This window comes from Micropterus salmoides, unplaced genomic scaffold, assembly GCF_014851395.1.
Source record: "Micropterus salmoides isolate LMB-PRFRI ecotype aquatic unplaced genomic scaffold, ASM1485139v1 Ms_hic_scaffold_21, whole genome shotgun sequence".
NCBI lineage: Eukaryota > Metazoa > Chordata > Actinopteri > Centrarchiformes > Centrarchidae > Micropterus > Micropterus salmoides.
The window spans coordinates 28,328,991-28,341,924 of NW_024041262.1; the positions used below are offsets into that span (position 1 = coordinate 28,328,991).

At 44.9% G+C, this 12,934-nt stretch overlaps 1 protein-coding gene across 1 annotated transcript in view; it reads left to right on the plus strand.

Moving 5' to 3' along the window:
• The window catches only part of LOC119916352 (janus kinase and microtubule-interacting protein 3-like), a 45,539-nt gene that overhangs the window by 10,696 nt on the left and 21,909 nt on the right, over positions 1-12,934 (plus strand). The window contains exons 5-16 of the mRNA XM_038736338.1: positions 384-497; positions 703-849; positions 2,807-2,944; positions 3,356-3,391; positions 3,627-3,698; positions 5,219-5,323; positions 6,547-6,675; positions 6,778-6,861; positions 7,405-7,467; positions 9,482-9,580; positions 9,668-9,766; positions 12,184-12,237. Of these exons, the coding sequence (XP_038592266.1) occupies positions 384-497; positions 703-849; positions 2,807-2,944; positions 3,356-3,391; positions 3,627-3,698; positions 5,219-5,323; positions 6,547-6,675; positions 6,778-6,861; positions 7,405-7,467; positions 9,482-9,580; positions 9,668-9,766; positions 12,184-12,237 (1,140 nt within the window). The remainder of the gene's footprint in view (positions 1-383; positions 498-702; positions 850-2,806; positions 2,945-3,355; positions 3,392-3,626; positions 3,699-5,218; positions 5,324-6,546; positions 6,676-6,777; positions 6,862-7,404; positions 7,468-9,481; positions 9,581-9,667; positions 9,767-12,183; positions 12,238-12,934) is intronic.

The window sequence follows — 12,934 nt, forward strand, 5'->3', positions numbered from 1 at the left end:
AATTTTATCATTAAAGAAGCTCATGAAGTCGTAACTACTGAGAGCTATGGGAATACTTGGCTCAATAGAGCTGTGACTCTCTGTCAGCCTGGCTACAGTGCTGAAAAGAAACCTGGGGTTGTTCCTATTTTCCTCTATTAATGACGAGTAGTACGCTGCTCTGGCATTACGGAGGGCCTTCCTATAATTTAAGATATCTTGCCAGATTAAACGAGATTCTTCATTTAATTACAATAATCACTTTTAAGGACAAAAATTTATCAAATCTGTGCAAATTCAGATAAAAATTATGTATGGACCAGGAGCACGCTACACTATAACATATATAATTTGATGTAGTTCATCTACTTCTCACACTGGAGTCTGTGTGTGTGTTTGTGCAGTCTCAAGAGGACCGGGACACTCGGAGGTTTCAGCTAAAAATCGCTGAGCTCAGCGCCGTTGTCAGAAAGCTGGAGGATCGAAATGCTCTTCTGTCTGAAGAACGCAACGAACTGGTAACACACATTTGTTTTTCTTGACCAAATTTTTTCCCCAGCCTCTAACCCAAACCTGTTTCTTACCTGAATCTTAAAGTCAGAACCAAAGTGAAGACCAGCACAAATGTCCTCGCAGTGCAGAAATGTTCTCACTTCCAAAGTCTAAAACTGGTTCTCACACAGATAAACACTTGATGTTCTGTATTTTCTTCACCTCCTGCAGCTGAAGCGTCTGAGAGAGACCGAGAGTCAATTCCTTCCTCTTTTGGACAAAAACAAACGTCTGAGCAGGAAAAATGAGGAGCTGGCTCTCACGGTGCGTCGCCTCGACAACAAGCTTCGCTTCGTCACACAGGAGAACATGGAGATGGTAACTATGGTAACCCCTCACACTGTATTCTTGTTCCCCAACAACACATTGACAAACACTGGGTGTAGTTTCCGTCCCAGTCAAATCTAAATTTCCAGACTGGGACCAGTTCAAGGATCATTTCGGTATTTTGAAACCTGGGCCCTATTTTGCATATTTGCATATGCATATGCACCAAACAACAGAGTATTTGGCCTTCTTAGAGACCATGAATGGAGTCCTGTATGGGGCTCTGACAGGGGACTCCATAGTTCTGATAGGAGACTCCAACGCACACATGGGCAATGATGAATACACCTGCAGAGGTGTGATTGGGAGGAATGCAGAAGGTCGATGATCGATGATTTGTATTATCTGATCTGAGGCTGTATGTATTGGACACTCGGGTGAAGAGAGGCTGGAGTGGTCAACTGATCACCATCTGGTGGTGAGTTAGGTCAGGGGTTGGCAGAAAACTCTGGACAGACCTGGTAAGCCAAAATGAGTTGCATGGGTGAACTGAGAATGTTGAAGAGGCCCCTGTCCGAGGGATTTAAATCTTTTATGGCATCCTTGTGGAGGTTGGGGGCATTGAACCTGAGTGGGCAACGTTCAAAGCTTCCATCGCTGAAACTGCAGCGGGGAGCTGTGTTCTTGTGGTCTTAGGTGCCTCAAGGGGCAGTAATCCTTGAACGCCGTGGTGGACACTGGTGGTCAGCGAAGACATCTCACTGAAGAAGGAGGCCTTTCAGGATACGTTATCCCGGAGGACTCCGGACACGGTTGCAAGGTACCCATTGCCTCACAGTACTCTGTTGTGAAAGAGGCAAAGCAGAGGCTGTGGGATAAGTTCAGAGAAGCGCTCCCTTAGAGATAGGGTGAGAAGCCAGGTCATCCGTGAGGAACTGGGAGTAGAGCCGCTGCTCCTTTGCGTCAAAAGGAGCCAGTTGAGGTGGTTTGGGCATCTGGTAAGGATGGCCCCTGGGTGCCTCCCTAGGAAGGTATTCCAGGCTGGGAGGAGGCCTCAGGGAAGACCCAGGACAAGGTTGAGAGATTATATCTCCACACTGGCCTGGGAATGCCTCGAGATCCCCCAGGAGGAGCTGGTTAATGTGGCTTGGGAAAAGGGGGTTTGCTGGAGCCACTGCACCTACGACCCAACCCCAGATAAATGATTGAGGATGGATAGATGGACAGCAGGGGGTTTCAGACGGTCACTGACAAACAGTGTGTTAACAGTCTGGTACCACAGTAACAGTCTGTGTGTCCACGGTCTGGTACCACAGTCTGGTACCCATAGTCTGGTACCACAGTAACAGTCTGTGTGTCCACAGTCTGGTACCACAATCTGGTACCACAGTAACAGTCTGTGTGTCCACAATCTGGTACCATAGTCTGGTACCACAGTAACAGTCTGTGTGTCCACGGTCTGGTACCACAGTCTGGTACCACAGTAACAGTCTGTGGGTCCACAATCTGTGTGTCCACAGTCTGGTACCACAGTCTGGTACCACAGTAACAGTCTGTGTGTCCACGGTCTGGTACCACAGTCTGGTACCACAGTAACAGTCTGTGTGTCCACAATCTGGTACCATAGTCTGGTACCACAGTAACAGTCTGTGTGTCCACGGTCTGGTACCACAGTCTGGTACCACAGTAACAGTCTGTGGGTCCACAATCTGTGTGTCCACAGTCTGGTACCACAGTCTGGTACCACAGTAACAGTCTGTGGGTCCACGGTCTGGTACCACAATCTGGTACCACAGTAACAGTCTGTGGGTCCACAATCTGTGTGTCCACAATCTGGTACCACAATCTGGTACCACAGTAACAGTCTGTGTGTCCACGGTCTGGTACCACAATCTGGTACCACAGTAACAGTGTGTGTGTCCACAGTCTGTGTGTCCACAGTCTGGTACCACAGTCTGGTACCACAGTCTGGTATCCACATTAACACTGTGTGTGTTGACTTCCACAGCGGAGGCCGAGTTCTTTAAACGACCTCGACCGCAGCCACTCCACCAGTTACCATGGTTACAGCCAGGATGAGAGAGAGATGGAGTTTCTACGATTACAAGTTCTGGAGCAACAACACATCATCGACGACCTGTCCAAGGTAGTACTACTACTACTACTACTACTACTGTCAAACGCAACATCGACGACCTGTCCAAGGAGCTACTACTACTGATTCTATTACTAATGTTAATACTACTACAAATATTATTGTTGATACTATTCAGTTCAAGTTTCAGTTCAATTTATTGATTTGGTGGTAAATCATAACAGAGTTAATCTCAGGCACGTTTTTTATAGAGCAGGTTTACACCATACTCTTTACAATATACTACTACTACTACTACTACTACTACTACCGTTAATTCTACAACAACAGTAACACCAACACATAATTGATTACATGTCCAAGGTACTACTACTACTACTGTTAATACTACATATCATCAGCCTGTCCAAAGTACAAATTTTGCTGCTGCCTCTGAGTAAAAAAACTTGTTTTTGTTTTCAGGCTCTGGAGACTGCGGGTTATGTAAAGAATGTTATAGTAAGTATTGAGTAGCACTACTTCTACTATTGTCAGTACTACAACAACTGTTACTGTGTTTGATGTAGGTGATAATGTATGAGCAGACTTAGTCAGAGAGCAGCATTTAGAAGAGCCAGATATTTCCCTCAGGAGCTGGTGGAGACAAAACACAGAGCTAACAGAGAGAGAATACTGGACACAAACACTACATGAACGGTCATGTTGCTCCTGTTGCTGTTTGTCTGTCCTTAAGGAGAGAGACATGTTACTGAGATATAGACGACAGGAATCAGTGAAGAGGAAACGGACCTTCAGAGCCTGCAGGGTGAGACTGAACGCATGTTTCTAAACACATTTCCTTGTCTTTTCACATGTACTACCACTACTACACACCACACTGCTACTACTGCTAGGGTTGACCAACTTAATGTTGGCACATAAAAAATCTAAATCTACCTGCAGACATCATACCTGTCAACCCTCCCTTTTTCCTGGGATTCTCCTGTATTTTAATGTTCTATCCTGCTGTCCTCCCGTTTAAATATCTCCCCATAAATCTCCCATATTTTTTACTTTTCAAAAAACAGTGTATTTGAAATGTTTGACTTCATGCAGCGCTGCGCAGCGCTGACTTAACGTCATGCATGCTGGACTTAACATAAGGCATGCTGGTTAAATATCGTGTCCGCGCTGCAAAATGACAACATGTCACATGACATTAAAACCTTGCAGGATAAAGGCGGCTGCAGTTGCTTTTTTCTGGCTGCACAAATTTGGAACCAAGCTTTTTCCCGATCTCGCTGTGTTTTTCTTTGCAAATGACACAAGATCAGTCATTAATTTCAACTCACAGTTAGCTCATGCAGGTAGAATGTGACGGCGCCATTTTTATTCCAACAGTCGCCTGCAGCTCACATTTCACTATCAAGTCGGCAGAAGTCAGCTGCAGTCATCTCGAACGCACCTTACAACGGCCACCAATAAAACAAGAAGAAGAAGAACAGCAGCACGAGGGGTCTAGGCTGGATGATGCAGGGCTCCTCAGAGTATTTCACGCACATATGCCCCTAAAATAACTGGAAAGATTATTTATGAGCACAGTGTGCAAGTAAAGACTACAACCTAACGTAATTGTTCTGCATGAATGATTGTGATTATTAGACCAATGTTCTGGGATGTAATGAATGAAAACAACCCACAAAATTAAACTGCTGGAACTGGAATTAATATCAAGCCAATACTAGTGGTAAACTATACAGTATATAGAATTATATTGAATATGGTAACATTATATACACTGAAAAAAATTATAAAGGAAACACTTTTGTTTTTGCCCCCATTCATCATGAGCTGAACTCAAAGATCGAAGACTTTCTCTTTGTACACAAAAGGCCTATTTCTCTCAAATATTCTTCACAAATCTGTCAACAATCTGTGTTAGTGAGCACTTCTCCTTTGCCGAGATAATCCATCCACCTCACAGGTGTGGCATATCAAGATGATCAGACAGCGTGGATACTGCACAGGTGTGCCTTACGCTGGCCACAATAAAAGTCCTTACGCTGGCCACAATAAAAGTCCTTACGCTGGCCACAATAAAAGTCCACTCCAAAAGTGTTGCCTTTAGAATTTGTTCAGTGTAAGTATTATATTAACAGTATACTAACATTTGAAAGTTTTACAAAGCTGGTGTGTTTTTGTGTAAGTCAGATTATGTACTCATTATGTACATTATGAACTATGCTGCTGATGTAAGTGAGTTCTCTGTTCTCTTGTTCACTCACAAGAACCAGCTGCTGTCTGAATTACATAAACACCACAGTGTGTGTGTGTGTGTGTGTGCAGGTCGTGGAGACGTTTTATGGTTATGATGAAGAAGCATCGGTGGACTCTGATGGATCGTCTTTGTCATTTCACACCGACAGAACTCCAGATACGGAACCAGAGGAGGTACACACACACACACACACACACACACACACACACACACACAGGGTTTTGGAGACCTTGTTCAGGCGAGTGCAGCGGACCTAGAGACAATCACTGGCCATGGCAATCCCGTCCAGACAACCAGACCAGCCGGACCAAACATCACCACAAGCGGAATGGTTCTGTTACTGGTCCCAATGGTTCTGTTACTGATATGAATGGTTCTGTTCCTGGTCTAAATGGTTCTGTTACTGATATGAATGGTTCTGTTTCTGGTCTGAATGGTTCTGTTCCTGGTCCCAGTGGTTCTGTTCCTGGTCTAAATGGTTCTGTTCCTGGTCTGAATGGTTCTGTTACTGATATGAATGGTTCTGTTCCTGGTCCCAATGGTTCTGTTCCTGGTCTAAATGGTTCTGTTACTGATATGAATGGTTCTGTTTCTGGTCTGAATGGTTCTGTTCCTGGTCTAAATGGTTCTGTTTCTGGTCTGAATGGTTCTGTTCCTGGTCTAAATGGTTCTGTTACTGATATGAATGGTTCTGTTTCTGGTCTGAATGGTTCTGTTCCTGGTCTAAATGGTTCTGTTACTGATATGAATGGTTCTGTTCCTGGTCCCAGTGGTTCTGTTCCTGGTCTGAATGGTTCTGTTCCTGGTCTAAATGGTTCTGTTACTGATATGAATGGTTCTGTTCCTGGTGTGAATGGTTCTGTTCCTGGTCAGAATGGTTCTGTTACTGGTCTGAATGGTTTTGTTCCTGGTCTGAATGGTTCTGTCATTGGTCTGAACAGTTCTGTTAATGGTCTGAATTGTTCTGTTACTGATATAAATGGTTCTGTTACTGATATGAATGGTTCTGTTACTGGTCCCAATGGTTCTGTTCCTGGTCTGAATGGTTCTGTTACTGATATGAATGGTTCTGTTACTGGTCCCAATGGTTCTGTTCCTGGTCTGAATGGTTCTGTTGCTGATATGAATGGTTCTGTTCCTGGTCTGAATGGTTCTGTTGCTGATATGAATGGTTCTGTTGCTGATATGAATGGTTCTGTTCCTGGTCTGAATGGTTCTGTTTCTAATATAAATGGTTCTGTTCCTGGTCTGAATGGTTCTGTTGCTGATATGAATGGTTCTGTTGCTGATATGAATGGTTCTGTTACTGGTCTGAATGGTTCTGATCCTGGTCTGAATGGTTCTGTTTCTAATATAAATGGTTCTGTTACTGGTCTGACTGGTTTGTGTGTTTCAGGTGTGTGTGCGTGAGGAGGCGGAGCTTCGTTACCGTCAGCTGACTCAGGAGTATCAGGCACTGCAGCGAGCGTACGCTCTGCTGACGGAGACGAGCGGAGGACACTACGACGCTGAGAAGGAGATCAAGGTGACCCAGCAATCTGAGCCAGGCAGCAATAGAACCAGGGTTCTGTTCTCTGTGATGAAGCGAGGCACTAACAGGTCAATGGTTCTGTTCCCTGTGTTTCAGACCCGAGAACAGTTGCTGAGTGAAATCAGTCGATATGAAACCAGAGTTGCTGATCTGGAGTCGGCTCTGAAACAACAAGGACTGGTAACACACTCTCTGATAAAGATCATAGTGTTTCCATAAACGATTAGAAACAGAACATTAAAGAATAAAACAGCTGACAGAGGAGGAGTTTTTTCTGAATGGAGGATAAAGTCTGTAAACAAACGATATGATTGGTCCATAGACCTGGTGAGAATATTATCTGCGTTCTGATTGGTTCCAGGGTAGACTCCTGGAGAAAAGAGGTGTGTCTTCATGCTGATCAGAGGGGCAGAAACCAATGAGAGCGAGCCAGAGGTAGAACCAACAGTAGAACGTCAAATAGCGCAAGCAGTCATGTTCCATAAAGAGTGGAACCAATCATAGCCTGGAGCCGTGGCTGATCTGGTAGAGGGGTGGGGTTTATCTGTGACATAAAGGTGATCTGTTGAAATAGAAACATGCAGTCGGTAGCTCTCTGTGGAACATGACTGAACACCTTTGATGTAGAACGTAGAACGTAGAGCAGGTCTGTTGGAGCTCTGAGCTGAGGGTAACACAGAGTGCTGACACAGCTGCCTGTCTGTCCACCTGTCTCTCTCTCAGGATGTGAAGTGGGTGGAGGAGAAGCAGGCGTTATACCAGAGGAACCAGGAGCTGGTGGAGAAGGTGAAGCACTTTGATTTCTGTGTTTTGCGTGTTTGACACTGAACTCACAGACATGAAACACGCTGATTGATTCAGTATAACTTCCACATCCGGAGGATATCCAGGTCTCTGATGTCCATCCAGAACAAACGTTTAAATGTCCTTCAGTCTCACAGTACCTGATGGTTGTCTGAACACAGTTGTTGGACGATTTTGGCTCTGTTTTGTCCTCCCGACAATCGCAGGGCGTTCCTGTTCCAAGGCTGGTCGGAACAGATTATCAGCCAAATTGATCCTGTAGTGTGAGGGCTTCACAGACAGAATCTGAAGACTGGATCCCCGACTTAAGGCTCCGGCAGACTACACGACTTTCAGCGTTGGCCGGTGGCCGTGCTGTTCACACTACACGAGTCGCCGTCTTGTGACGGGAGTCTTGAAGTCGTTGTGGCGTTCACATTACGTGACTGATCGGTGACGGGTGGTCATACACTACCTGAGCTGACAGCGGCTCTGTCACCCGACAGCTGGTCACATGAAAACATGTGAAATGTGAAAGAGGAAATGAGGCGAGCCTACATAAGAAACAGCTGTTGTTTGTTATTGTAAAGAATCTGGGTGAAAGGATGGATCAACTCACGCAGGTAGCAGGGATCGTCTGAGCTACAGAGAGCTGCAGGGGAGTAAAAAGTGTTTTGCAGAGAAGAAGTAGCTGCCTGCTCTCATTGGCTGGATGTGGATGTCAGTCGGCCTACTCCTCCAGATATTTGGCGTGCTAGATATCTGGCAGATGTCGGCGATGTGTCACAAATGTGTCGGGGAGCCATTTTGACGCGTCGTTGAGTAGTTCACACATAACGGCTGGATGGATTTACCCCAGATCACGGCCTGACAGTCGCCGAGGTCTCCGAACGGCGAATCGAGGTGAAATCGTGTAGTGGGTCAGGGGGTCGTAGTGGGAATGAGGCTTTAGGGGAGCCTCCAATCAGAAAGCCACAACAGCCAATGAGAGCGAGCTGAGCGGGAAGCGTCCCCGGCGTATATCTGGGCTATAAAATGTCTAAACCTGCTGAGTCCCTCTTCTCAGCCTCATCAGAGTTCACAGTTTGATTCTCTTTTTTCTGTTTTTCTGTGCAAAACACAGCACACACAAGGTCAACCAGCTGACTAAGACAGTCTGCCTCCATCTTTGTTTCTGTCTGAAGTCACATTTGATCACGCAAGATTCTGTGAGATCTCACGTCGGCGGAACCGCCACTCTGAAACCGTTCAGTATAAACGCAGAGTGTGGTCATGAGTCTGGACTGAACAGTCTGGTGTGTGCGTCCTTAAGATTAAAATATTCACTCACTGACCTCAAAGCATCATGGGAGCTGTAGTTATAAGACTTATGCTGCATTTCACACTGTTGGAACTGGCTGACCGTGACAAACTCAGGTGCACACAGTTGCACCCTCAGCAGCGCCCTTGGTGTTGTTCAAAATACCGAACCCTGAATTGCCCCTGGTGGCTGTTCAGTGAATGAAGCACTTAGGCTCAGTGTGTGAATGCAGATGTCTGTTAAAACACTTTGAGTGGTCGCAAAGACTAGAAAGGTGCTATACCAATACGGAGCATTTACATTATTTTTATCTAAATACATGCAATATATAATGTTAGCTTTTAGTTTATGGTTTACCATTACAATGTGTGCTTTCACGGGAGCTGCCATTGTTGTGTGAATATATTCAACTGCTACTAGTGATGTCGTGCTATTTTTTTATTTTTTCTCCGAATTCACAAGTAGGAACTCCGACTTCAGGTGATGTTCCACGATACTTTTTGTAGTTGGAGGTCATAAATTTCCGAGTTGCCTGGATTAGACCATGATCATCTCCTAAAAAGAAATAAGGCAAAGCAGAATCACAGGGGTGAAACAGAAATATTAATATATTATGTCAACAAAATATATTTTTTGACATCACCAATACTCTTTAAATAATGTATGTATGATATTATTGCATTGACTTTGTGTGGGACTATCTGTAATATTCTGTAGATAAAGCAGATGGAAGGTGAAGACCTGCGGCTGAAAAATGACATCCAGGACGTCAAAGATCAGAACGAGCTGCTGGAGTTCCGAATCTTAGAGCTGGAGGTAAAAACAGATAAACAAACACAAATAACAACAATCTGCCCGTCAGGCTGACTCTCCGTTTGTATGAAAACCGTGTTTACTGTTCAGGAGAGGGAGCGACGCTCACCTGCCATCAACTTCCAACAACTCCACTTCCCAGAAGAACTCAGTCCTCTGCAGATCTACTGCGAGGCAGAGGGAGTCACTGTGAGTCCCAACACACCTTAGTAACACCTGCAAACACACCTTAGTAACACCTGCAAACACACCTGTAAACACACCTGCAAACACACCTGAGTAACACCTGCAAACACACCTGCAAACACACCTGCAAACACACCTGAGTAACACCTGCACACACACCTGCACACACACCTGTAAACACACCTGCAAACACACCTGAGTAACACCTGCAAACACACCTGGGTAACACCTGCAAACACACCTGCAAACACACCTGAGTAACACCTGCACACACACCTGTAAACACACCTGCAAACACACCTGAGTAACACCTGCAAACACACCTGAGTAACACCTGCAAACACACCTGTAAACACACCTGCAAACACACCTGAGTAACACCTGCAAACACACCTTAGTAACACCTGCAAACACACCTGTAAACACACCTGCACACACACCTGCAAACACACCTTAGTAACACCTGCAAACACACCTGTAAACACACCTGCACACACACCTGCAAACACACCTTAGTAACACCTGCAAACACACCTTAGTAACACCTGCAAACACACCTGTAAACACACCTGCAAACACACCTGAGTAACACCTGCAAACACACCTGCAAACACACCTGCAAACACACCTGAGTAACACCTGCACACACCTGCACACACACCTGTAAACACACCTGCAAACACACCTGAGTAACACCTGCAAACACACCTGGGTAACACCTGCAAACACACCTGCAAACACACCTGAGTAACACCTGCACACACACCTGTAAACACACCTGCAAACACACCTGAGTAACACCTGCAAACACACCTGAGTAACACCTGCAAACACACCTGAGTAACACCTGCACACACACCTGCAAACACACCTGTAAACACACCTGCAAACAGACCTGCAAACAGACCTGAGTTACACCTGCAAACACACCTGAGTAACACCTGCACACACACCTGTAAACACACCTGCAAACACCTGAGTAACACCTGCACACACACCTGTAAACACACCTGCAAACACACCTGAGTAACACCTGCACACACACCTGTAAACACACCTGCAAACACACCTGAGTAACACCTGCACACACACCTGTAAACACACCTGCAAACACACCTGAGTAACACCTGCACACACACCTGTAAACACACCTGCAAACACACCTGAGTAACACCTGCACACACACCTGCAAACACACCTGTAAACACACCTGCAAACAGACCTGCAAACAGACCTGAGTTACACCTGCAAACACACCTGAGTAACACCTGCACACACACCTGTAAACACACCTGCAAACACACCTGAGTAACACCTGCACACACACCTGTAAACACACCTGCAAACACACCTGAGTAACACCTGCACACACACCTGTAAACACACCTGCAAACACACCTGAGTAACACCTGTAAACACACCTGTAAACACACCTGTACACACACCTGCAAACACACCTGCAAACACACCTGTAAACACACCTGCAAACACACCTGAGTAACACCTGCAAACACACCTGAGTAACACTTGCAAACACACCTGAGTAACACCTGCACACACACCTGTAAACACACCTGTAAACAAACCTGCAAACACACCTGAGTAACACCTGCAAACACACCTGAGTAACACCTGCACACACACCTGAGTAACACCTGCAAACACACCTGAGTAACACCTGCACACACACCTGTAAACACACCTGTAAACAAACCTGCAAACACACCTGAGTAACACCTGCAAACACACCTGTAAACACACCTGCAAACACCTGCAAACACACCTGTAAACACCTGTAAACACCTGCAAACTCGCCTGTAAACACCTGCAAACACACCTGAGTAACACCTGCAAACACACCTGAGTAACACCTGCACACACACCTGTAAACACACCTGTAAACAAACCTGCAAACACACCTGAGTAACACCTGCAAACACACCTGTAAACACACCTGCAAACACCTGCAAACACACCTGTAAACACCTGTAAACACCTGCAAACACACCTGTAAACACCTGCAAACTCGCCTGTAAACACCTGCAAACACACCTGCAAACACCTGCAAACACACCTGTAAACACCTGCAAACACCTGCAAACACACCTGTAAACACCTGCAAACACCTGCAAACACCTGCAAACACCTGCAAACACACCTGTAAACACCTGCAAACACCTGCACACACACCTGTAAACACCTGCAAACACCTGCAAACACCTGCAAACACACCTGTAAACACCTGCAAACACCTGCAAACACACCTGTAAACACCTGCAAACACCTGCACACACACCTGTAAACACCTGCAAACACCTGCACACACACCTGTAAACACCTGCAAACACACCTGTAAACACCTGTGTCACACCAGAGTAATCATTTGTTTTCTTGGATGATGTTTATTGTTTGTTCCTCAGGAGATTGTGATCAGTGAGTTGATGAAGAAGCTGGATATTCTGGGAGATAACGCCGTAAGTGTATGTTGAATTTATTTTGTACATGTATGTGTCTTATATATTTCTTCTTCTTCATCAGAACCAGCAGATCTCTCTGTGTCATTGTTTATTTGGACCTAATCTGAAGTTCCAGCTGCTGTAAATACCAGGGTCACATGTTGACTGTCTTGTTAATGACAAGTGACTAAAAACATGACGGAAAAACTGCCAGAATTAATAATAACTGATATTTCCACGTGTTGGCATGTAGTTTACATGTTGTTATCATGTTGTTGTGTATTTGAGACATGTTAACATGTTATTTACATGTTGATGAAATGTTGTTGACGTCTTGTTGGGATGATGTTTAAGTATTAAGTATTGATTTAGTTAATGTGTAATTTACATGTTCACAAGTTGTTGTGATCTTGTTGTCGTGTTATTGTTGAACTGCTGAACAAGTTGTTTATGTGTTGCTGACATATTTACATATTGTTGACATCCTGTTGTCATGTAGTTGACATGTTGTCGTCTTGTTGACATGTTATCATGTGGTTGACATGTTGCTGACATATTTACATATTGCTAACATGTTGACGTCTTGTTGTCATGTAGTTGACATGTTGTTCGCATATTTACATATTGTTGACATCCTGTTGTCATGTAGTTGACATGTTGTTGACATATTTACATATTGCCGACATGTTGATGTCTTGTTGTCATGTAGTTGACA